The 26,769-nt window shown below is 37.1% G+C and overlaps 1 protein-coding gene across 2 annotated transcripts in view; it reads right to left on the bottom strand.

Annotated features, from left to right (window-relative positions):
• Positions 1-26,769, bottom strand: part of KCNH7 (potassium voltage-gated channel subfamily H member 7) — a gene marked incomplete at both ends in the record, with an annotated part of 421,921 nt that overhangs the window by 137,977 nt on the left and 257,175 nt on the right. For both annotated transcript variants that reach the window (XM_079783286.1, XM_079783285.1), the window contains one exon: positions 9,681-9,836. In XM_079783286.1, coding sequence (XP_079639412.1) covers positions 9,681-9,836 — 156 coding nt within the window. The remainder of the gene's footprint in view (positions 1-9,680; positions 9,837-26,769) is intronic.

The raw sequence follows: 26,769 nt of genomic DNA, 5'->3' as shown, positions 1-26,769 counted from the left end.
CATAGGATATTCTAAATACAAATGGAACAAACATTGCCCAAATGTTGTATGACTAGGGCCTCTGCCTGATTTGGGGGTTGCTAAGAAACAAAAGCTTCCAAATTATTCATATATATATATATATATATATATATATATATATATATATATGCTGTTGTAGATATGCTGATTTAAGTTATCATTAACATTTATTGTTAATGAAGAGATGATACATACTATTTTTCATCTACCAGCAATTTTCTTGATCTTAAAAATACAATTTTGCCCAAATTCCAGGGAGAAACATAACATAAAATCAATTGTAACCTATGACTGAACTTTTCCCAGATTTTCATTAGCAGCCATGCCATGGTTCCTTTTTCTATATTAAATGTAATCTTTAAAAAGAGGAAACTTCCAAACACATAATAGAAAGCATAGTTAAAACCTTTAATTAAATTCATCTGAATAATAGGTTGTTTCTAGGTAATGCTTGTTGAGAAACTATATTAATACTAGAAACTATATTAAAACTATATTAATACTATATAAAACTATATTAATGACATTCATGCACTGGGGGGGCAGGGGGGTCCCTCAGCCTGGCCTGTGCCCTCTTGCAGTCCGGGACCCATCAGAGGATGTCCGTCTGCTGGCTTGGGCCCGTCCCCACATAGGCCTAAGCCTGCAGGCGGACATCCCCTGAGGGGTCCTTAGCGCTGCTGTGGAGTGGAGGTGGGAGAGGCTCCCGCTACCACCACTGTGCTCATCAGCTGTGAGCCTGGCTCCTGGCTGAGCTGAGCTCCTCCTGTGGGAGCACCACTCAGCCAGAAGCCGGGCTCGCTGCTCCTTAGCGCTGCCTCAGAGGCGGGAGAGGCTCCCGCCACTGTGGCTGAGCTTGCCAGCCATGAGCCTGGCTTCGGGCCTAGCAGCGCTCCCCCTGTGGGAGCACATTGACCACCAGGGGACAGCTCCTGTGTTGAGCTTCTGCCCCCTGGTGGTCAGTGCTCATCATAGTGACCAGTTGTTCCACTGTTTAGTCGATTTGCATATTAGCCTTTTATTATATAGGATACCGGCCTTCATCTTTGAATTAAAGGATGACTTTCAGCTCCAATGGAGAATCATAAAAACACTGTGACTGCCCTTTTATGAACCAGCTATTCAGAAAATTTATTTGTTCCCAAGCTTGAGGTCTGAAAATTGAAATACAAATTTGAGAAAGTAATGCAGCTATTCAGGAAAATACATATTTTATGTGTTAATTATTCAAAATATGGAGTCCAAATCATAGAAATACATTTTTAAGGCTAAAGTTAGCCAGATAATTCCCTAAATTATCAACTTTATTCTCTGTGTGGAGATAGCTTCAGTCAAAGCTTTTAGAGTAATTCAAACTTTTATTTTTAGTAAGGATGAAAGTAAAGTTTTGCTTTGATTTGGGGAAGTATAATTTTAATCATTTCAAAGATAATTAAAGATAATTATAGTACCTTAATAAAATTAAATATAAAGTTCTCTTTTGAAAATTAGTGAGAGAATAAGGAATGATAAAAATTTAACTTTATTTTGCTAAATTTTTACATTTAATTTCACTTAAAATTTATCTTTATAGTTTTATATAAATATTAATTAAGTTAGTCCAGTAGTTTCCAAAATTTAGTGGGTATCAGAATGATCTAAAGAGTTTGTTAAAACATGGATTATTGAATTTCTGTATTTCTTAATTAGCTGTTCTGATGTAAGGCCCATGAACCTGTTTCTCAAACGTGTTGCAAGGTGATGCTGATGGTCTCACACTTGGAGAAACACTGAGTTAGACAATCTGGCTAGTGCTGATTAAATAGGAAAAAAAACTATTTACTCAATGTAATAATACTATTCATTCAATTTATATATTACTAGAGGCCCGGTGCACGAAATTCGTGCACGGGGGTGGGGGGGTGTCCCTAAGCCCAGCCTGCACCCTCTCCAATCTGGGACCCCTCGAGGGATGTCCGACTGACATCCCTCTCACAATCCAGGACTGCTGGCTCCCATCTGCTCGCCTGCCTGCCTTCCTGATTGCCCCTAACCGCTTCTGCCTGCCAGCCTGATCACCCCATAGCCATTCCCCTGCCAGTCTGACTGATGCCTAACTGCTCCCCTGCCAGCCTGTTTGCCCCTAATTGCCCTCCCCTGCAGGCCTAGTCCCCCTCCCAACTGCTCTCCCCTGCAGGCCTGGGTCCCCCCCAACTGCCCTTCCCTGCAGGCCCATTTACCCCCAACTTCCCTCCTCTGCCGGCCTGGTCACCCCAAACTGCCCTCCCCTGCAGGCCTGGTCTCTCCCAACTGCCTTCCCCTGCTGGCCTGATCACCCACAACTGCCCTCCCTTGCAGGCCTGGTCCCTCCCAACTGCCCTTCCCTGCTGGCCATCTTGTGGTGGCCATCTTGTGTCCACATGGGGGCAGCCATCTTGTGTGTTGGAGTGATGGTCAATCTGCATATTACTCTTTTATTAGATAGGATATGAATAAGTATTGGGTACTTACTATTTACAAAATGGGGATAACTGCATGGATTAGAGCTGAACAAGTTAAAAACAGAGTAAATTCATTTTCTGTTTGGCAGCATATTGTTAAATTAATATTTTAAAAATATACATTTTATTGATTTTTTGAAGACAGGAAGGGAGAGGGAGAGAGAGTTAGAAACATCGATGAGAGAGAAACATCGATCAGCTGCCTCCTGCACACCTCCCACTGTTGGGGATGTGCCCGCAACCAAGGTACATGCCCCCAGCCGGAATTGAACCCGGGACCCTTGAGTCTGTAGGCTGACGCTCTATCCACTGAGCCAAACCGGTTAGGGCAAATTGATATTTTTTAAATTTAAGATAGGTTTTCTGTGGAAGGCAGTATGGAGTTACCTAAAACAATTAAAAATGGAACTGCCAGTACCCAGCAATTCCACTTCTGGGAATGTAACTGAGGAAACCCAAAACACTAATTCAGAAGAATATATGCACTCCCATGTTCATTGCAGCATAATTTACAATAGCCAAGATTTGGAAGCAGCCCAAGTGCCCATCAGTAGATGAGTGGATTAAAAATCTGTGGTACATATATAGAGTGGAATACCACTCAGCTGTAAAGAAGGAATTCTTGTGCTGGCTGGGTGCTCAGTTGGTTAAAGTGTTGTCCCATACAACAAAAGGTGGCACGTTCTTTTGATTCCTGGTCAGGGCACATACCTAAGTTGCGAGTTTAATCCATGGTTGGGGCAAATATGGAAGGCAATGATAGATGTTTCTCTCTCACCTCTCTCTCTCTCTCTCTCTCAATCAATAAAAGCATATCCTCAGGTGAGGATTAATTAAAAAAGAAGAAGAAGAAGGAAATCTTACCCTTTGAGAGAGCATGGATGGACCTAACGAGCATTATGCTAAGTGAAATAAGCCAGGCAGAGAAAGACAAGTACCAAAATACCACAAGATCTCACTTATATGTGGAATCTAATCAAAATAGACTAACAAACACATTTAGAAAAAGGTAAATTTTCTCAATCTCCCTCGATAAATTGTTGTTAATCCTCACGCGAGGATATTTTTTACATTGATTTTTAGAGAGACTGGAAGGTGGAGAGAGAGAGACATCTTTGTGAAAGAAACACATTGATTGGTTGCCTCCAGCACACCTGCAACCCTTCTGTCTGTGGGGCCCGGACACTAACCACTGAGCAATGCTGGCCAGGGCTCCTTGAGAAGTTTTTAACAAATTAAAGTATGTGTGTCTTTGTGTGTGTGTGTGTGTGTGTGTGTGTGTGTGTGTGTGTGAACCAGACTGGTGATTCTAGATTCCTGGTATGAAAGAGAAGAAATATAAAACTCAAATATACTTGTGAATAATGTAATATGAAGCTTAAAAAAGTATTTCACTTAAAATAATAAAAGCAGCATTTTCTTAAACTTGACAATAATTAACTTAGAAATTAATAGTGTAAGCTAAAACACATAATTTGATTATCTTCCACATTGTACAAATATATTAGAGCCAAAAAAGAGAGAGATGAAAAGAGAGAACTTGTTTTCCCATTAGTATTATTTCCTTTAGATGTGGCTTCCTTTCAGTTAGTAAAATAAACAACAACAAACAAAAAAACCACACAATGTTCTTTGCTAGTCTGTATCATTTCCACTCTTTAGATTGCGGAGTTTTTACAGAAGCCATCGAGATAAAAAAAAATTAGCTATATCTGTTACTTGGTATTTATATTTATTACATAGCAATTTGTTCACTCAATTGTGCAGTATTTATCAGTTTGATAGATAGACCTATCAAAACAGTACTCTCCACTGTACTTGCTTCACTCTAGGGACATAAGTCATCTATATGTGACTGGTCCTATATCCTCGACAAAGAATAAGTTTGTGAAAAATTAGTTCTTCCTAGAGAAAGCTCTTTACTTTTCCTGTGTAGAGTTCCTAACCCTGAAACTATTTGTCCTGAGAAATGGTCCACCACTCCATTTAGTGCAAAACAGGTTTCTAGGTTTCCAGAACTTAGTCAGCCCCATGTATCATAGTCCCTTTTTATGATCCATCTTTTCTATTGTGCATTCAGGTCCTTTTCTTTCATTTAATATTCTCAATTTAATACTTCACTTCTTTTTCATTTGTGTTTCTTGTGTTGTTAGTTCACATTTTTTTCTTTATTTTGTCTACAATTCAGGAGAAGCATTTAAACATACATAAACCCCCATGTTCTCAGTTGCCTTTTCCCTATTACTCTCATTTAAATCCCACCACTTGGGGATACATAGACACATACACACTCCTTATTTAGATTATACATTAAATATTTTGAAGGTAAGATGTTTTTTTTGGGGGGTGGGGAGGAGATGTCCTGGCATTTAATTTTCTTAAATTTATTTATGTATTTATTTATTTATTTATTTATTTTCTTTATCGATTAAGGCATTACATAAGTGTCCTTATCCCCCCATTGCCCCCCCACACCCCCCACTCATGTCCTCACCCCCCCTAGTGTATATGTCCATTGGTTATACTTATATGCATGCATACAAGTCCTTTGGTTGATCTCTCCCTCTGTTTGTTTGTTTTATTGTGTGTCCATCCCTGGAACAAAATGTTGGAAATAGCCAATACAATTATTTTATTCAGTTCTAATAAGTTATGATTAATTATACTTGAAGAAAAAAATCAGTAGGAGTTACCAAAGATCAGACAATAAAATGTAGGAATTGTATCATATCAGAATTACCAAGCATAATTTGTCTCTCTTTCATTTTTTCTGTTTGATCTAACAATCAACTTTTCAAAACCTGACACCAAATAAAGGAAATGTAGAGCCTACAATGATAGAAGGGTATAATCTGAACCCAGTTTACTGGTTGTGAGTAATTGGCCTTTGTAATGCTCTGGAAACAGTTTTTCCTGCATATCTATACTCTCGTCACTGATTCCCTTAGGATTGACAGCTGCAGTGTGGGGAAACCATTCGTGTTCACAATGTAAGAAATGATCTCTGCTGAATATGCTCGCACTTGCACATGAGGTGCTATTATAATCACAGTGTAGAGTAGCAAAGATAATGTACTATATCCTGGAAGGCTACTATCTAGATTATCTTCCATTTGAGATCAACATTTCAATTCTCCATTTACATTTTAGTTTGAAATGAGTACTTTCTTTATTTAAAAAGTATCCCCTCTCTGCCATTCTGCTGATACAACTTTCCTTTTTTCATGTCCATCCAATTTGATGAATGATGCAAGACAACCACTTTATGGGAAAAATAAAGAATTTGTGAAGACAATGAAGAGGCAAAACTAGGCATCCCACAAAACAAATTACCTTATTGACATTTATGACCAACATACAGGCTGACATTACCTTAAGTATACTCTCAGGAATCTTTTAATGATGACTGAATTTGTTAGTGAGAAAATAAAGAAATCAAAATAGCCAACAGCTTAAAAGAATAAGACTTCGGTATCACAATGGTTTTTTATGGTACTTTAATTTCATTTCTAAATACATCACTTGGGAGATTGACAAATTGATGATTTTGATAGAGAATTTTCCCTAAGAGTAATATTATTCAGAGTAAAATATTCAGAATATTAGAATCATATTATATTAAAATATTTGTCCCAACATTGCTTTAACAGAATATTGTACTGTCACTTAGACATAACTAAGAAGGTAACTGGTATTGTAAAAATTTATCAGTTGATGTACATGAGATCTAGCATTATACTTAGGTTTACAACATAGACTTTTGAGAATGTGGTTTTTAATTTTTATATATATTGTGTTATATGAATTTATATAAAGTATAACAGATTTTTAAAAATATTAAGTTTTGTGATAAGGCTTTCATCTTCCCACAGACAATGACAGATACCTAAATGCCAATTTTCTCAGGGATCCTCCTAAAAATCATAAAGGTCAATAGGGAGTCAAATAAAAATACCCATAAACTACGCTTAAAGAATAATTAGAGAAAGAGACATTACAAACTTTAATTTACATGTAAGCAGGGAAATAAATGTTCAAAACCAGCAGAACTGGCTCAGGAGAGCACACTGCCATAGCGCTGGGCACAAAGTAAGTGGGAAGGGGAAATACCCAGGTCTCCTTGGAGTGGTGGAAGACATACCCGTGAGGTTTACTCTCAGAAGAGGGCTGCCCCTGAGGAAGAAATACTGTAAGTGACCTGGATGAACAGAGCACTGGTTACTAGAGAGACAATAGAAAGTGGCTTGGAAAGTGCACAAGACCTCAGAGAGTCATCTCAGAAAAGCATTACATCTTGGAGAGGTGGGGGAAACTTCAAAGGTGGACTTGTCCCTTGGGGAGAGGGAAACAAGGAGGCAGCTGAATATCAGGTCCCTTTGCTAATATAAAAGGAAAAGTAACAATTAATAAACCAATAAAGCCCAGCCAATAAACCAATAAATCAGTGGATGAGCATCGACCTATGAACCAGAAGGTCACAGTTCAATTCCAGGTCAAGGCACATGCCTGGGTTAGGGGCTCGATCCCCAGTAGGAGGCATGCAGGAGGCAGTTAATCAATGATTCTCTCCCATCATTGATATTTCCATCTCTCCCTCTCCCTTCCTCTCTGAAATCAATAAAAATATTAAAAAATAAACCAATAAAGATTAGTTCTTTGGAAAGAAAAGTACTAATAAAAAATTTAGATGGAGGAAACAAACAAATGAATAAACAGAGAACTGTCACAAAGGAAATAACTGTAGAAACAAAGAAAATACTTTGGCATATCATAAAAGACGACTTTGCATAATTCTATTAAAATAAAATTTTAAAGTCTATATGAATAATTTCTAGAAAATAAAATTTAACAAAATTAATACTGGTTGAGCTGAATAATTGACTAGACCAATCTCTGGAGGAAAAATAAAAACAAAAGCAAAAACAAGAAACTTGTTCAAAAGCTACTATACTGGTAAGTACCAGTCCTAGATCATTTCACAGAAGAATCAAACTTAACTTTTGAATCTAGATAATACCCAAACTATTTAAAGAGTTCTGTAGCATAAAAAAAAAACAAGAGAAGAAACTCCAGATTATTTTTTAAGGAATTATAACATTGATATAAATATCTATGAACTTGCACATACACTCAGAATATTACAGAATCCCTATTGAATATCAATGCAATAATTTTAAATTCATAATTCATTTTAGATGAAGTTATTCAAGATCATATTACAAATAAAGCTCATCATGTCCAAATGTTTCCTTTTAGAGATACAAAGATGATTTTATATTAATAAACTTCATTTATAAAATTTACCACAAAAATAAGAAAAGAATAGTGCACCCATTTTGAGAGATACTGAAAGGCAAGTTACAAATTTCAGCACCCATTCTTAATAAATATGTCAGTGGAGACTGTCTTAAAATTATAAAGCACATACAACTTAGTCCACATGCCATCATTTCAATTAATTGGGAACATTGATGACGTGCACACAAAATTTAGGAATTAGGCAAGATGCTCACCGACAACTTCTTTTTAATGATATGTTGGAGGGAATAGCTAGTACAATTAGAAAAAAATAAACTATTAGATGCATAAGAATTGGAAAGGTAAAGCACTCTATGAGAGTCAATATATAAGCCACTTGCAAACTAAGAAATGTCACTAAGATAGTGGAATATAAAATGAACCTACTCAAAAAATCTGTAGCCTTAAAAATATGAAAGAGAAGATTCTATTTATAATAGCTGCAGCAAAATAGTTAAATGTCAAGTAGTAAACAAAACAATGAGGAAATTTTAAAAGCACTCCTAAAAACACAAAAAATTAGACTTAAAATGAAAATACGTAAAATACACAATTTTGTATAGAATGACTCAATGTTATAAAGATTTTAACTTCCTTCAAATTAATTTATAAAGTTAATGTGAATTTAATAAAAATATCAAAGGGATTTTTTTCTATATAGATATGTTGTTTCTAAAGTTCATCTAAAGTGTTAAGCAAGAATAACTCCAAACCCCTAAAAATTCATATCAAAAAGAGCATTTCATGTCAGATATTTAAAAATGTGTTATTCTGAAGGATAAATAGACTAACAGAACAGAATAAAGTTGAGAAGTAGATGAAAGTACACAGGAAGTTTAGTATGTGATAAAGGTGGCATCTCAAATTCCTGGTAAAAAGATGGATTTTCTAATCAATAAAAAAGTGACAGCCATTGATAAAATGATCAATTAAATTGATACCATGCACTATAAAACGAGCTAAACTTAAGTGTACCAGAGATCCTAAAACATAAAACCATACAAGTTCTAGATTAAAAATAACTTTATTTACAACCTTGGAGTGGTTAAAGCTTTCTACTTGACTTAAGAATTCAGAATCAACAAGGAAAAAGGTTGATAAATTTAGCCAAATTAACAACAAAAAAAATGCTTTTGCATGACAAAAATCAGGAAAAAAGGTAAAAAACAATGTATTTGCTGCAGAAGTGATTTGTAACTGATTCTAAAATTTGAAAGAACAAAAAAAGCAAAAAAAAATAAAGTATGTAAGAAATAGTTGACAGAAAAAATGTTCGTAGTGCTTAAATATATGAGCATCACTCATAATCACAGAAATGTAAATTAAAATTAATTGAGATACTACTCACCTAGCATAATGACAAAAATCAAGAAGACTGACTCACTCTGTCAGTATTGCTTTGGGGAAAATGTCTACCACACTGTTTGTAATAGTGTGAAATGGTTCACACCGTAAGGAGGGGAATTTGGCAGCATCTAAAAAGATTACGTATGCATCTACACTATGACCCAGGAATCCCACATATAAAACCTAACCTAAGATGCTTTATCCAAAAATATACATATACACATATGGAAATATATATGCACAATTCATCCTGGCATTATTTGTAGTAGGCAAAGTTTGGAACAACCTAAATGTCCATCAGTAGGGGACTGGTTGAATTTACTATGGTATATACAAGTCAAATGGCTTTGAAAGCAGCTGATTGATTCTGTAAGGCACCAAAGTAAAACTTCAGCTATGGCTTTTTAAAATAGAAAGTTATTTTACTTAAAATGTAAACTTGTTCTAAGAACTGAAATAGTGAATGAAGAGTGTATTAAAATAATTACAACAGCAGAATATCAAGAACATCATGTACATATTACTTTTACTTACGGTTGATAGTTTTGACTGGTAATATTGGGTTTACCCTTTCTGGGGAAGCAGCATTTTCCTCATCTGTCACATATTCAAAATTAATGATGAACATCATAGCCACACCCTCTTGATTTTTCACTGGAATTATGTGTGTGTTACAAATGAAAGTGGACCCTGAGGAAATGAAAGATGAGTGTTAGGTTAAAAATATGCCAACATTTTGCAGTATCGTCATATTAAAATTTTAATAAAACCATATAGAATTTTCTATCTTACATGATAATTAAAATTAAATAAATAATTATTTTATTCTTATTGTACATGCTTGTATAACAATAAATATATGTGCTTTTATTGCAATAAATAATGCAGCTATATGTTAAGCCACATCATGGATTTGCACAACCTTGATTCTTTCCTTCCCCAGGGTAGCTGGAACACTAACTTCGTATACATTTTCTTCCACCCCCAATTTTTACTGTATCATTTTATATTAGTTTCAGGTGGACAGCATAGTGGTTAGACATTTATATAATTTACAAAATAACCCCCCCAATAAGTCTAGAACCCACCTGGCACCATACATACTTATTATAATCTTAGTAACTATATTTCCTATGCTGTACTTTACATTCCCATTACTATTTTGCAACTATCAATTTGTACTTCTTAAAAAAATACTTTATTTTTATTTCATATTTTATTACATATATATTTACTTAAAATATGCACAAAATGTGCCAGAAAGTATTCACAGGCAAATTCAGGTATTATGTTATGGAATAATAGAATATGAATTTTCATTTGTTTCACCCCCAATAAGTCAGACAGACCATAAAAATTAGCATATGGGAAAAGACATATTTTTCAACTTTCTAGAAAAAAAATTCTTAGCCTTTCCTTATATATTTTGCTTAAATATGAATCTATATAAAATATGTGTATAAACAATAAAGATAACTCATTTTGTGCCATTTTGATTTTAGCATTAAAGGAATTATTTCCTTTTTCTCATTTACTTTCTTGGGAATAAACCAGTAGATTATTGACTCTCACATATATTCCAATAATTGTTTATTTTTTTTGCAAAATTCCCAATGCCCAAATTATAATAATTTTATTTGGTTTGTAACCTGTCAGCAAATAGGAACAAAACTTTGTCTATATTATTGTTTTAATTTGATCGCTTCAACCAAAAAGTTGAAATTCTTTGATAAACACAATTATAGGGGTAGTTAGATATATTTTATTAGGATTATCCAGAAATTAACAAAGGGATGATCTGGTTTACAATCAACAACTACCACCCATCCTTGAAGAGAAAACCCAAGATTCACGATTTAGAGAAGATAGCCAAGAAATTGACTTCCTTTAAATTAATTGAGTTCTGACTGCCTTCTTGGGTCTGACTTTTAATACTGAGTATAACCTCAAGGCAGGTTCCTCATATTTGTGTCATCTAAATATTTTTTATTGAGGTATAATTAAAGTATAACATTATACATATTAGTTTCAGGTATATAACATAATTATTCAATATCTGTATACGTTGTGAAATGATCTCCACCATCTAGTTAACATCTGTCACCAAATAGTTATATTTTTTCTTTTTGTTCTTGTGATGAGGACTTTTAAGATCTGCTCTCTTAGCAACGTTTAGATATGCAATACAGTATTACTATTAACTACAGTATATAGTTACCATGCTGTATATTACATCCCATTATTTATTTATTTTATAGCTGAAAGTTTGTACCTTTGACCCCCTTTACCTAATTGTTTATCCCGTGCACCCCCTTCTCTGGAAACCACCAATCTCTTCTCTGTGTCTATGAGCCTTTTATTGGTTGTTGTTATTACTGTTTGTTTTGTTTGTTAGAGTCCACATGTGAGATCATATGGTATTTGTCTTTGTCTGACTTATTTCACTTAACATAATGCCCTCCAGGTCTTGAATAATTTTTTTTTAGTCATGGTGATAGAAATCTCACAGGTTAGGGCTTTGTTTGGGTTCAAAAGTATTGTATGTTTAAAATGCAAAAACTCCAGAAAGAGTTCTCATTCAAGTAATAGTGTATATTTTGATTGCCTTTATTTTTTTCGCATTTTTAATTAGATTCATTGGGGCGACGTTGGTTAGTAAACTTACAGAGGTTTCAAGTGTACAATTCTATAATACATCATCTGTATATTGCATTGTGTGTTTACCCCCAAAGTCAAGTCTTTTCTGTCATCACATATTTGATCCCCTTTACCTTTTACTACCACCAGACCCCCCTTCTCTCTGGTAACTATCATACCATTGTCTGGGTCTATGAGTTTTTGTTTGCTTTTTTATTTGTTGCTTTCAGTTTTATATCCCACATGAGTGAAGTCAAATGGTTGTTGACTTTTTCTGTTTGACTTTGTTCCCTTAGCATGATATTCCATCCATGTTGTCACAAATGGCAGTTTCTTCTCCCCATCCATCCTCTGCTTTTTTATGTGTTACTCCAGGCCTCAAAGCAGCTGACTTCCTCAACCTGCATGACCCTGGCTCTCTAGGCCTCTGGGTTCTGGGTGAATTTGGCTAATGGGTGGCATTGGCATGAGATAGGAGGGTGGGAGGGTGAAACCAACGGTGCCCCCAGCCTTGCCAGGGCCACAGGTCCTAAAGGCCAGCCTCTTCCAAGAGTGGTAGTGGTTCCTGGCTGATGCTAGGCCCTGGGTGCCTGGAAGTTCCTCAGTGGCTCTTGTAGCCCTGTTCACACCTCTGCAAATGTTCTAAACTTGCCTCTGTTGAACGCCACTTGTGTCCTGCCAGGACCCCACTCATATACCTCTTTCCTAAAGCCATTACACTGAGTTTGGGCCCTTTATCTGGGTACCTGGGGGCAGCTAGGACATATGACAGAAGTCACTAAACCTGCAGAGATAATGCAGAGCCCAATGGCTTCCTTTTTAAACAACTGGTTGAGACTGCCTTGACTCTTCAGGACAGTGATGGTTCACTTTAGAGTCAGGAGCATGTTGGCAGCAAGTGGGTCCAGCACCAATTTGAGAGGGAGATGCAGGAAAACAAAAGGACACCAAGATGCTAAAGACATGGGTAAAAGCAAATAGCAGGATTTAGTTGGGGGCTCCAACATCCAGGAAGGCCAATGGATACTAGTATTCCAAAACTGTGCCCCACCTATACTTTGAAAACCAAATGAGTATGAGAAAACTCTTTCCTTTCTCCTCACCGCTATAACATGGCTCCTGCTGCCAGAGCTGAGAACAAAAGTTATTGCTAATATTTCTATAGCCTGAGACATCACAGGCTTTTGAGGGTGGGCCTGGAGATCTAATTATTATTTATGAAATTATTTCTATGGGTGAACATATTCTAATTTCCAAGGAACTCATTTATAATAACACTTTTAGAACATGGACTTTGTAAGTTGGAGAAGCACAAGCACTAGTTATGATTCAGATTGGAAATGTGGATAGCATCCCAAATTTGTAATGTAGAATACTTAATTTATAATTATTTTCATGTTTTCTACAAGTGTGACCATGGTTTTACTGATGTGGGAAAGTGTGTTTTAAGAATGACATGCTGAACCCTCACAGTCTTCAGCTACATCCTTAATTTATTTAATAAAATATTGAGCTAGAACACTTGTCACAGTTGCCATGGTAACAAGCAGGATAACTTTAGTAAACAGAAAATAAGCAATTTAAGACTGTTCCATTAGAACTAAAAATAGAAGTGCTTCAGGCCAGGCATCACTACAAATTGGTTAAACAGAGAGTCAATGGAGATGCTAGAAATAGCCATTATGTATTTTGCTAATGAACCAAAATATATATTGATTTTATCACTTAAAATGACATATCTTGGATCATTTCGTGAATTTGCAGATTTGTTACTTAGTTTGAAATTTTTACATTTGAGCATATTGCTGACTGTACAAAAAAACATAAAGCACAGATTTGTGAGAAATCAATAAAGAATATGAGGATAGAAATCTAACAGTTTTATAAGAGAGCAGAGTAATTTTGTTTACAGTAGTTAAGAGGGAAAATAATTTTTTCAATACTAATGTTTGTAAATTTATTGTCTACTGTTAAACAAATCATAAAATTACAGTGCTTTATTAAAAAAAGTTTATATGCATTAGCCCAAAAGCATATTAAATAAGTATAATTATCTTAGATTTACTGCCCGCTACTATTGTTTCCTGAATGCTTCTTCTAAAGTTAACTGAAGACTTGTATTTCCTTTTTTTTTTCTTTTAGTTTTTGGATTTAATATATCCATCCATCTTTCATAGCCTTATGGAAAGCAGATATTGAAAGGAAGTACATGTAATTTAGAAAAGGAGACTCAAGTACATCTTATAGGGCAAAAACATTTTAGCTTGCATAATTCTACAAATTCTAAATTCTGTTAAGCTATTATTTTGTAAAGTAATATTATCCTAAGAAGTCACTACAGTGTGATTATAAATATTTTTCTTGAATACAAAATTAGGAGCAAGAGATATGGAAATATAATTCAACCAACACTAACCTAGCAATGAAGAAAAAGTAGTCACATTAAATAATGCATAAAAAGGGAACTAAAAAAATCTAGAATAAAAAGGTCAGTCCTTGTTAAAATGAACCTTGCATTCAAATAAAATTAATCTTATTAATAAGCTTATTTACAATAACATTACCCAATAATTATAAAGTTATATTTGCAGTGATGCTAATGTTATTTAGAGTCATGTTCACTTCTCTATTGTCTCCTGAGTGGGAGACAATAGTAGCTTCTAACAGGTTCTTATTCTCAGAGTGCGAAAGAATGGGTAGGAAGGATAGTGCTCATTTTAATAAAATGTCTAGAATGTTAATTTTTAACTGTAACCACAGAGCCAGCAAACTTGGGGAGATCTGAATAATTACTTCTTTATTAATAAATTGGTGGCATACTCCTAGCTGCATTTTATTAATTTTCCCCTTTATTTTATTTTATTATTTTTAAGGCCGGGACTCTTCCCTTTGAGCCGTAAACAAAACAGATGCATATCCTTGCCATTGTGTAGTTTACAATCTAGTGGAGTTGGGAAAGACAGGAATAAATAAGTGAAATACATAGTAGATTCAATGGTGAGAAAAATCATAGAATATTATGAAGAATATAGAGAAAGAGGATAGTGAGTGCCAGGAGTAAGGAAAAGTTTGGGCTGACAAAGGAGAGCTATTGGATGGAATGAGAAAGGGAACTGATAGGCTCTGGCCACTCTAAAGACATGGATACACAAAACACTCTATGTTAGTGTAGTAAGCAACTTCATTCAGATAGACTAATGGTATACCAGACCATACAGTATAGCTGGGGAGTGATAGCTAATGCTTGAGCAGTAGGATGTCACGTCCTGATAAGCTTTCTATGTTCTTGGAATTCAGTCCTTTGGTGTTGGGATATAGTGAATTGTTTTAACCATGAGAGTATCTTCAGAAGTATTTTAGTGTAGAGACAGGACATGGGTGGTTTTAGGTACTAGAGTTATCTTAAAAGTTAAGCAAGTTCAAAAGATGCAGGAGCTGTTTATTTGATTGAAGAGACAGAAGGCACATTTAGAAGACTGGCTTAATTAATTCTTATACAATATCATATCAACAAGAATAAATGGAGTAGTAGCTCCATTGAGCACATATAGTCTCTCCGGCCTTGTGGATTGGGTTAAACTTGACTACTTGTGGGAGACAAGCATCCTAATACTTGCCCATTTCTCTTATTTCATCAGTCTCCTGCTTACGCCTGATAGAGTCCAGTCAAAGCATATAGAGAAACTCATGTGAATTAATAAAACCATTTTATACAGAAGCATTATTAATAAAAGGACTGAGCTGTGCATCTGATAATACATTAGGTTTCAAGAAATAACCTTAACACAATCATTATCAACATATATAGATTTAACATAACAATCACCAATATAATTTAATCATAACAATTGTGAACATATTTAGATAGTTGATATAGTTGTTGGAATATCATGTGACAATGAGTACCCTTTTGAAATTTCCAGGGGAGATTATTCATATGCATTTCATTTGAAAAATAAAATACTAACCTAATTTACACAGGTCTGGCTGTCAGATTCTTGTTCTGTGTAGTAGTATTAGCACTCTCTCAGATTCCAACAGCATGAATGATTTATTTTAATTACTTTTAACATGAAATGATTTTAAACATTTAGAAAATAGTGAGGCAGTGCCGGTGAGTAGTAGCTCTGTTTAGTTGGACAGACCTGGCTCTGCTATTATTTTCTGAGTGACCTTGGGCAGGTTGCTTAACATCCCCAAGACTCAGATTCCTCATCTATAAAATGAGAGGAGGTAGAGAGTATACCACCTGATAGTGTTATTAAGAAAGTGAAATTAGATAATTCATGTAAAGTACTTAGCATGGGCTGGAGTATAGAAAGTGAGCAGTAAATCAGCGTTATTATTATTTAGTGGGTGGGAAAATAAATTTCTCAACTTGAAATGGTGTTTAAACTTCCTTCAAACATTTGATGATGACATTGAGCCATTCAAATCCCATGGAGCTTCCGAGATGAACTCATCAGCTTATCCCCTAGTTTTTAGATGAGAAGGTTCATCAAATAGCAATTTGAACAGGATGAGGACATAGTAGAGGGAATTTCCTTTTATCAGCTAGTGTCTTAAAATTGTCCTGTCTACCTGTCAGGGACAAGGCCTTTGGTTTATTTGCTATATTTCTTCTGTCCCTGTGGACTGTCTTTCTGCCTTTAAAAGTGTACTATATACTAGGTAACTTTTATGATAGCAGAACTCAGCTGCTTTTGGCAAGCTCCATAGTCAGTAGAATTTGTTATATAGTAGAAATGTGTGAAACAATCTTTATTTCTGGATTTACTCTAGGAGTACCATAATCAGTATTTGAAAGCACATTTTAGCAAAAAGGGAACTAATAATAGCTAACATTTATTGGTTGCCAGCCACTGTTCTAATGGCTTTATGTACCTTAATATTATTTACATCTTCATAAAATTTGATGATGACACCATTATCATCTCTATTATGCCGATTAAACGCCAGCCATGCACAGTCTCTCCTTTCCCTTGATCATTGGGCACTTTTTCCCTTCCCATCTTTGGGGCAGAATGCTTGGGTTCCAATTCCTTCATTATAATAACCCTCAATTCCATGAATTTTTAATTAGGTACATTCACTTATCTTTTTTTATCTTTCATAATCAATATTTTATAAGCATTTTTTATCTTCTATATATTTTTATCTTTATAAGGAATAGCCTGAGAACTAACACTCCTCCTGTGTCTTTCAGTTTTGCATATTTCTATAGCCTTCCTTGCTTGGGCAGAATTCCCTTCTCCTGCCACCATCCACTTACCCAGCCTGCCAAATCCAACATTTTATATATTTATTTTTATTTTTAAATATAATTTTATTGATTTCAGAGATAGAAGCATTAATGATAGAGAGAATCATCAATTGGCTGCTTCCTGCAAGCCCCCACCAGGAATTGAGCCCGCAACCTGGGCATGTGCCCTGACCAGGAATCGAATCCTGACCTCCTGGTTCATAGGTTGACACTCAACCACTGAGCCATGCTGGCCAAGCCCCATCTTTCATTTTAATCCATTCAGTCCTATACTGCTCATGACCATTTTCCATCTTCTCTCTTTTTTATCAGCTTGGGGTTTTCTAAAAATAAAGGTGCTATATGCTACTGCCTTAACCCCTATATGTTTAATTTACTATTACTGTTAACATAATTAAATCATAGCTACTATTTTCTGAATGTTTTCTATGTGCCACATGTTTTTCATGAGCAATTATCTTAGAGAAGTTTTTCTGTAAATAGTAGAAGAGAATTTGAACCCAGACCTTTGCATCTTTTACTGTCTCCTACATCAATGTTTCAGAAGCAGTGAGATGGAATAGATGTTACTGGAAAGGCTTTCTCTAATTAATCCAGCTTGGGAAATGTCCTCCTCTAGGAGATGCTCAATGAGTATTATTGTATTAGAGGTTTGGAGAAGTTCTAAAAACACAAGAATATTCACTTAGTTTAATACAGCAGTTTCCAAATTTATTTGACTCTGAAATTCTACTTTAGAGAAATTTGTGATTACATCTAGCTTCTTGGAATGTCATTGAAAACATGGAATTGTGTTATGCTCCCTCCCTGTTTCAGAGACATTCTTATGAGGGGGAGGAAAGTAAATATCACAGGTCACCTTGACGCTAGATGGAGAGGGAGGAACTACCAGGAACAAAGGGCTGGAGCAGGGAGGGGAGGGAATGGCAAAGGCCAGGGTCACCTACTCTATCTATTTTTCTTGGTATCAGGTTCTGATCTGAGCTCTCAGGAACCCAACTAAAGAAGCATTGTCATATTTCATCACATATCTTGCAGTAATGATTTCGCTATAATCTAGCTCTAAGTTGAAAGGCCATCACTAAATAAAACACAATAGAGTGTTTCACATCCTAGGTCCAGTTCATACCATTTGATAGAGATCAGGTTTTAAAACATAAAAGCCCTAATTCAATAATCCATTACTATTCTGTACATTAAGTACATGAGATAACTCTGACATCTGCCAGGAAATATTTTCACTGTATTCTCAGGAGTCTTTCATATTCAAAATCTGGACACATGTAAACTTATAATTATTTGCAGATCTTACATTTTTTTCATTGGCACATTCTCCGTTAACATTTATGCTCAGATATGAGGTTATCTTTATACTACAAACTTGATTATTGAAAATATCAAGTTCAGCTATTTTTCAGTAGTTGATAAAACACATAAATTATTTGGAGGTTGAAATTATAAATAAAAACTCTTACACCTGTCTGCCTCATATATCAGATTGTATCTTAATATGTACTATTATAATTACCCCATTCCCAGACCTGATTTCTATTTAATTTGGGACTTCTTAATTTGAATTAGTGTGTAGGAATATATGAGTGCTAATTTGCAACTCTATACTCAGTATCCAGGCAAGCCAAGTCTACATTTCTAATCAGGAACTTTGAGGTGTGTTTGGGACATTTTTTAATACTTTGTGGTTTTTACACACAAGTAAATATTTGGTTCAATTTTTTTTTTCATAAGACATAATCATGTCTCCAAGCCTCAAATGTAACTCAAGCCAGGGCACGCCATTAAACTGCCATTCATTCAGAAAAACTGCATAAACACTGAACCGCCTGAACTGACTCAGAATATGAGTGAATCTTCATATCACCATGGTAGACACACATTGCTCTCAAGGTCATACACAATTAGAATCCTGAGGCCAGTCACCATTGTGTGGATGTCATTGGCAACTAAGGCTGTGCATGCCATATGCGTGGTTTGCTCTGTTCATGGTGTATTCATGACTACTGAAAAAAAATTGTTTGCTCTCACTATGTTTGCAACTTTGGAGCAGAACTAAAGTTATGAATAATGTGAGTCTATTGCATATCTTAGAATGAGTACAATATATTTTACATTAATAAAATTTAACATTAATATTAGGTATTTCTGGTGTGAGAAGGTACTGCACCTAAAATTGTAGGATTTACAAACATGAATAAAACAGAGATCATATATATACTAGAGGCCCGGTACATGAAATTCATGCATGGGAGAGAGAGGTGTCCCCTCAGCCCAGCTTGCACCCTCTCTAATCCAGGACCCCTCAGGGGATGTCTGACTCCCTCTCACAATCCTGGACCACTGGCTCCTAATCGCTAACCTGCCTGCCAGCCTGATCACCTCTAACCGCCCCACCTGCTGGCCTGGTTGCCCCTAAATGCCCCCTGCTGCCAGCCAGGTCGCCCCCAACTGCCCCCCTGCTGGCCTAATCACCCCCAACTGCCCCTCTCTGCCGACCTGGTCGCCCCTAACTGCTCCTCCTGAAGGCCTGGTCAGCCCACGCAGCCTGCTGTTCAGTCATTTGGTCGCCCTTCACTAACCCCCCTGCCAGCCTGGTCACCCCATGCAGACTGTTTGGTTGTCTGTTCAGTTGCGATGGTCGCTTAGGCTTTTATATATATAGATAATATCTACTCCTGAGAATGTGCTAGAATGCCTGAGAAGAGAACAAGTCATTCCACTCAGGAATGTGGAAGGTTCCATGGAGAAGCATCGGTTAAGCTGGGTCCTCAGAGATTGTGACAGGTAGAAATTGGGAGTGGAGCCATCACAAGTCGAGGGAACAGTATGAGCAATGAAGACACATGGTGACTCTAGGGAAAAGTGAGTAATGTGTGGCCCCTTCTGGGACAACTGATTTAATTACCCTCATGCCCTTGTATTTCTGATTTTGATAACAACAACAATAACAAATAGCTGGCATTTATTAAACAATTGCTATGTGCCAGTTATCATGTTGAGTCCTTTACATGCTTCATCTTGTTTAATCCTCATAAGAACCTTAGTGAAATACATACACTAAATAGTTCCATTTCAGAGAAGAGGTTCCTGAGACAGAGAAAGAACAATTAACTTTAACCAAGTCACACAGCTAATCTGTAGGACAGTCAGGATTCCCATCGGAATGATCTAACACATGCCATGGTCTGTATACAACATAGTGACACTTTTATTTCTACTATTTATAGGTGATCCAAATGATCTCTGTCACACAGAGCTCTATGTTCTTCCTGGGTTCAACTTTCACACACACACCTTAGGGATTCTTGAGATACCCTCTACTTGAGATAGCACAAAAAGGCACATTTTCAAACAACAACATAAATTATTGAAAGCAGATCAGGCTTCTGAGAATCCTCTACAATGAGTACAAACCTTGATGGGGTTAAAATTAGGGTCTATATGCCTGTCTGGATACAAGTGATAGAAGCAGAAAAAGATGGAATTAAAGGTATTTATCTAGATAACTTAGCCCTCCTTTAATCTCAAAAAATTATCTTGTTTGACTGCTATAACTTGGGATTTTCATATTTATTTTTATACACCTAGACTATTCTTTTTAATAGCAGAGGAAGCAGGTGGGATGTCCCAGAAATGAGTGATAACAGGCCCTTTCTTTCCATTGGCAGTGTTGGTGGGGAACATCCTCTCCCAGGCTTTGACACCAAGCTTTGGGGCATGTGGCTACTACAGATGTTCCCTGCTCAAAGGCTGCTGAAGGCAAGAGCCTGCAGCAGACGCCTGATGGCAGGGCTTGCTTTGCAATAACTCATCTTGCCCTGGATATATTTTTCCAAATACAGTTGCACAGCAAGAGGGAGAGATGTTTTATTTCAAATTCATCCTGAGCACATTTATTGCTGCTTTTGTGTTTGACCCATACCAGGACTTATGACCTAGCCTAGTGATTTTTCAAGGCAACAGAGTAGTGACTGATATGGTCTAGCTGTACATTGACAGAACAGAGAAAAATGTGGGTGGGGATAATATAAAATGTGCACAAAGCAACATATGTTTATATGAGGGGCAGGATATACTTCCTGTGCCCATGAGAGGCTATGTGGGTAGTGGTTAAACATGAAGACTTGGGATCAGATTGTCAGGGGTTAATTCTGGATCTCCCACTTTCCAGTGTTTGACCTTGAAATAAGTTACTTAACTGCTCTGAGACTTAGTTTTGCCCACTGTAGAATAGGGATGATGATGTTAACCCACTTCATGGAGTTATTGTGAGAATTAAATAACCCAATATTTGCACAAATCTGAAAACATTTCCTTGCACACTGAAAATAATATTAACTATTATTATCATGATGGAATTATCAAAGAATAATTTTTCAGTTCTGTAGTCAATAAGTCATTAACTGAAAGATAAAGCCAATTATTTTTTAGGTTGGGGAAAGGGGAAAAATGTGATGTAATTTACCCATTTTTCTTATGACCATCTAACTGCTTACCTACACCCTATATTTCCATTCCTACTGGCCTCTAGTTATACAGTTGCCTTCTCAGGCCTTGCCTGAAATAAATCTTAACTGTGGTATTTTTAAAAAACTGGCAGATAAGTCCTATTTTGATTGGTTTTACCCATGACTATATTGGTAAAATATGTTGGGTATAAAAACTAGGGTTAATTTTTTGAGGAAACGCCATACTGTTCGCCACAATGGCTGCACCTGACTGCATTCCCACCAGCAGTGCAAGAGGTTTGTTGATGATAGCCATCCTGACATTGTTGTTTTGATTTGCATCCCTTGGATGATTAGTGACTTTGAGCATGTTTTCATAATCCCACTTCTAGGAATGTATCCCAGGAAAACTGAAACACCAATCAGGAAGGATATATGTACCCCTATGTTCATAGCAGCACAATTTACAATAGCTAAGATTTGGAAACAGCCTAAGTGCCCATCAGCAGATGAGTGGATTAGAAAACTGGTACCTACATCTACACAATGGAATTCTACACTGCTGTTAAAAAAAAAAAAAAAAAAAAAAAAAAAGGAATTCTTACCATTTGCAACAGCATGGATGGAACTGGAGAGCATTATGCCAAGCAAAATAAGCCAGTCAGAGAAAAATAAATATCACATGATCTCACTCATTTGTGGAATATAATGAACAACATAAACTGATGAACAAAAATAGAACCAGAGATATAGAAGCATCGAACAGACTTTACAACCTATGAGGGAAGGTGGGGGGTGGTGAGGAGGTAAGAGATCAACCAAAGGACTTATATGCATGCATATGAGCAAAACCAATGGACACAGACAGTAGTGGGGGGGTGGTGAGGGCTTGTGCTTGGGAGAGGGGGTGGGAGGGGAGCGGTCAATGGGGGGAAAAAGGAGACTCATGTAATACTTTAAACAATAAAGAATTAAAAAAAACAGAGTTAATTTCATTAGCTAAAGTTTAACTCTTCAGTTGGTCTAAACTGGAACTTCCATCTAAATACCAATGACTCATTTTACCTGATGACTTTGAAGTTCATCAGTGACCTCTCTTAGTTAATTCAAGCCCACTTAATAGGAAGTTTCTGGAAATAAAGTCCTATGTTAGAGAAGTTTCTCTAAATAATGAAATTTCAGGCATTATGGTGAGCCAATGGGAGAGACATTTTAATGGCAATGGAAACTTTTATCAATCCTCAAATAATACAAAAATAACTGAAAAAATATTAGATTGAAAATATTGGTGAAGTTTTAAGTATACATTATACAACCACAAGCTAGGTTTATCTATCATGTATTATATTTCAGAAGAAAGATATTACAAGATTTAAGGTGAAAAGAATTAATTTCCTAGATGTCCCCCCTTACTACTGTAAATTGCTAGGGACAAAGAAAGGAGGCAATATTTTCTAGGATTAATGTTAAAAAGTACAAGGGAGGAGCCAATGTTTGGTCATCTCCTAACATCACTGGAAAAGACACAGCCAAAAGGTCTGTAACAAAAGTTTTGATTGACAAGAACAGATTGAATTGGTTTGATTAATACTTTTTTTAAAAAATGCTGCTCCTTCTAAGAACTGCACCTGAGAAGCAACCAGTATTTCAAAGTGTCTCCATGTGGATTTCATGGAAAGCTTCCCAGGGAGGTAACAACAAGTTACATATTAATTGGAGAAGGCATAAATATTTCCAAAATCATTTCAGAAGCCAAGGTGATGTAGAATGTTTAGCAATATACTAGTAACTTGACCAAATTGCCTGTAATAGGTTACTCTCCTCTATTATTATTATTATGATCATAAAAAGGGTACTTTATTTATTTTCAGAGTATGTCTCAACACATATTTAGTTTAAGAACAGGAATTAGGCCCTAGCTAGTTTGGCTCAGTGGATAGAGTGTTGGCCCGAGGATCGAAGGGTCCTGGGTTCAATTCTGGTCAAGGGCAGGTACTTCAGGGTGTCTCTCTCTCTGTCTCTCCCCCTCTTTTTCATTCTTGCTAAAAATTAATGGGGAAAATATCCTAGGGTGAGGATTACCAACAATGACAAAAAAGGACAGGAATTAAAATTTTAATCATTGCTTGTTCAATCTCAGGCATGGTGAGATAAGGTGTCAAGGGGAAGGGTCTGTCTGCCACATGTTAATATTTGCTTATATCATGAATTCATCAATTAATATTTAATGAGCATCTACATTGTATGAATTTGTGAGCTAGGCACTGAGAAACAAATATTTTTAAATATTTATTTTTTAAAAAATTTTGCCTTTCAGTCAAGCAATCATCTGATTCCTATATTGGACTATAATAGATCCTTTTATTGTTTCTAATTATTTAATCATCTTTTTGTAAAAGGATTAAGTATCCTTGATACATTGAGGCTGAGCTTAATCATACAATATGTCTTGGGCTAATGAAATGTGAGTGTAAATGGCATATATCAAATTTGAACAAAAATTTTAAGAGCCATTATGTGGTTCAGTCATTGTGTTTTCTTTCTGCCATTAGAACAATTGGTCTTGTCAATAAAGAAGGGTCTTGGAGCAAAGACACAGACAACTCTTAGCTGCTTTAGTCTATGTTTGACAGGTGCAAAAATAAGCCCCTTTTGGAGTGGGCTACTGAGATTTGGGACATAGCTTTGCCCATAGTGTACTGTAGTCTTCCAAAGGCGACCAATATAGGGACAAATTTGACAACAGCTTCCAGGCAATTTTAATGACAGAAAGGTATTCTACCCAAGTGGTTTTCTGCCTTAAAAAATTATAGCAATTCTTACCAATTACACTGGTCAATAAAAACTGCACCTGTCTGACTCTATACCTTCTCTGCTGTGCCATATTGTCTTTCTAAGGTAATATTAATGATACTTGCCATAATAGAAGTATGCGCTAAAGTCTATCACTCTATTTGACTTTATTACATTTCAATCTTTCCAACAATTTTACAGGGAGGGCACTGTTATTATCTTCTGCATTTTATTTCTTTTCCAGGTTAAAAAGGTCAAGTAGTTTTCCCGTATTACATGACTGTCTTCCCTCTAATCCACTGACATTTCTCATACTAGTTTCTTCACCTGCTTTTCAAACAGAAAAGCCTATGAAGGTACTGTGATGCAAAGAGAAGGGTCCTGAAGACAGAAAAACCCGTGTTTTAATCCCTATTACTAGTGATGTGACTGTAAGGACATAACTAACCTATTACTCAGCTTCCTGATTCATAAAAAGTTTGATGCAGACTCAAAATAGAATAGTATGAAATGTCTTTATAAATTACACTAGTGACCCAATGCATGAATGAAGATTCGTGCAAGAATGGGCCTTCATTCCCCTGGCTGCCGGCTCCGCCTTCGCTCTGGTTGGAGTAGCCTCTCTGCTCCGGCCCAGAACTGCCTTTCTGCCTTCCCACACTGCCCAGAGGCCCCGAGTGGCTGGGGTGGTGCAGAACGCTTGCGTTGTCACCATGGTGACGACGCAAGTGTCCTACGTCCCCGGCCGCTCGGCACCTGTGTATGCAAATTAACCCACCATCTTTGTTGGGTTAATTTGCATACTCACTCCTGATTGGCTGGTGGGCATCACGAAGGTACGGTCAATTAGCATATTACTCTTTTATTAGGTAGACAGTACAAAGAATTACATGTACTTACTACAATTATATAGAATGAATGCTATTCCCTTTATATTAGATTGTCAGAAATGTAAACTGGCACATCCAGCATTATCCTATCTAATAAAAGAGTAATATGCAAATTAACCACCACTCTGCTACACCTACAAGCCACGCCCACCAGCCACGCCCAAGAGCCAATCAGAGCGAGTATTCAAATTAACCCCAACCAAGATGGCTGCGGCCACAGAGAGCAGGAGGGAGGCTTGGGTTTCCCTGGTAATGGAGGAAGCCAAGTTTTCCACACACCCTGGTGGGCTCAGGACTCCACTCAAGGGTACAAAGTTTCAATTATAGAAGGTAAATAAATTCCAACAGAAATGGCGGCAGCCACACAGCTGGAAGACCAGGAGGCTAGGGTTGCCCCGGGCGGTGGAGGAAGCCATGCTTCTGCAGCCCTGGCCAGCTCAGGCCTTCACTCCAGGCTACAAAGTTTCAATTATAGAAGATATACACAAACCCCAACAGAAATGGCTGCCGCCACGGAGCAAGCAGAAGGCTTGGCTCCGCTCCAGGCTGCAAAGTTTCAATTGTAGAAGATAAATAAATTCCAGATACCAGGGCCTCCGCTTGGGTCACCGGGGGGCATGGCTGGCCTGCAAACCACCACAGGCCCCTCACCCAGGCCATCCTCCACCCCAAGGGAACACCCAACCTGATCCGGGACACACTTCAGGGCAAACCAGCTGTCCCTCAACCATGCACCAGGCCTCTATCTTATCTAATAAAAGAGTAATATGCAGATTGGCCATCACTCCAACACACGAGATCAAGATAGCTGCCCCCATGTGGTCAAAGATCCTGCCCCCATGTGGACACAAGATGGCCACCACAAGATGGCCGCCACAAGATGGCCAGCAGGGGAGGGCAGTTGGGAGGGACCAGGCCTGCAAGGGAGGGCAGTTGGGGGTGACCAGGCTGGCAGAGGAGGGAAGTTGGGGGCAAACAGGCTGGCAGGAGAGCCGTTAGACATCAATCAGACTGGCATGGGAGTAGTTAGGGGGTGATCAGGCTGGCAGGCAGGTGAGCAGTTGGGAGCCAGCAGTCCTGGATTGTGAGAGGGATGTTCAACTGCCCGTTTAGGCCCGATCCTACTGAGATCGGGCCTAAACGGGCAGTCGGACATCCCTCGAGGGGTCCCGGATTGGAGAGGGTGCAGACTGGGCTGAGGGACCCCCATCCCCCCATGCATGAATTTCGTGCACCAGGCCTCTAGTTTATAATAATTAACAATGAGAAAGAGATCACTTGTGGTACCCAGGTTCAGATCCAGGAATTCAATGCTTCCTTGTCAATGACATGACTTTTTTACATCAAATGTATCTTACAAAGACTAAATGAAGTTTGCTTCTTCACTGCAGCAGGATACATTTTTTAAAGACGGTGTCACCAGTATCTCCTGCCACTGTTCCATCAAAACAGGAAGCCTATTTCCATACTCCCTTGAATACAGGTGGACTGTGGCCTCTTTGACAAATAGTATGAAAGAAGTGATGCTGTGCTGTTCCGGACTTAGCCATTAATAAGCCGGGCAGCTTCCACTTTCT

The sequence above is a fragment of the Cnephaeus nilssonii genome, assembly GCF_951640355.1.
Source record: "Cnephaeus nilssonii genome assembly, chromosome: 10".
In the NCBI taxonomy this organism is placed as follows: Eukaryota; Metazoa; Chordata; class Mammalia; order Chiroptera; family Vespertilionidae; genus Cnephaeus; species Cnephaeus nilssonii.
This window is presented reverse-complemented; position numbering and strand designations above follow the sequence as displayed.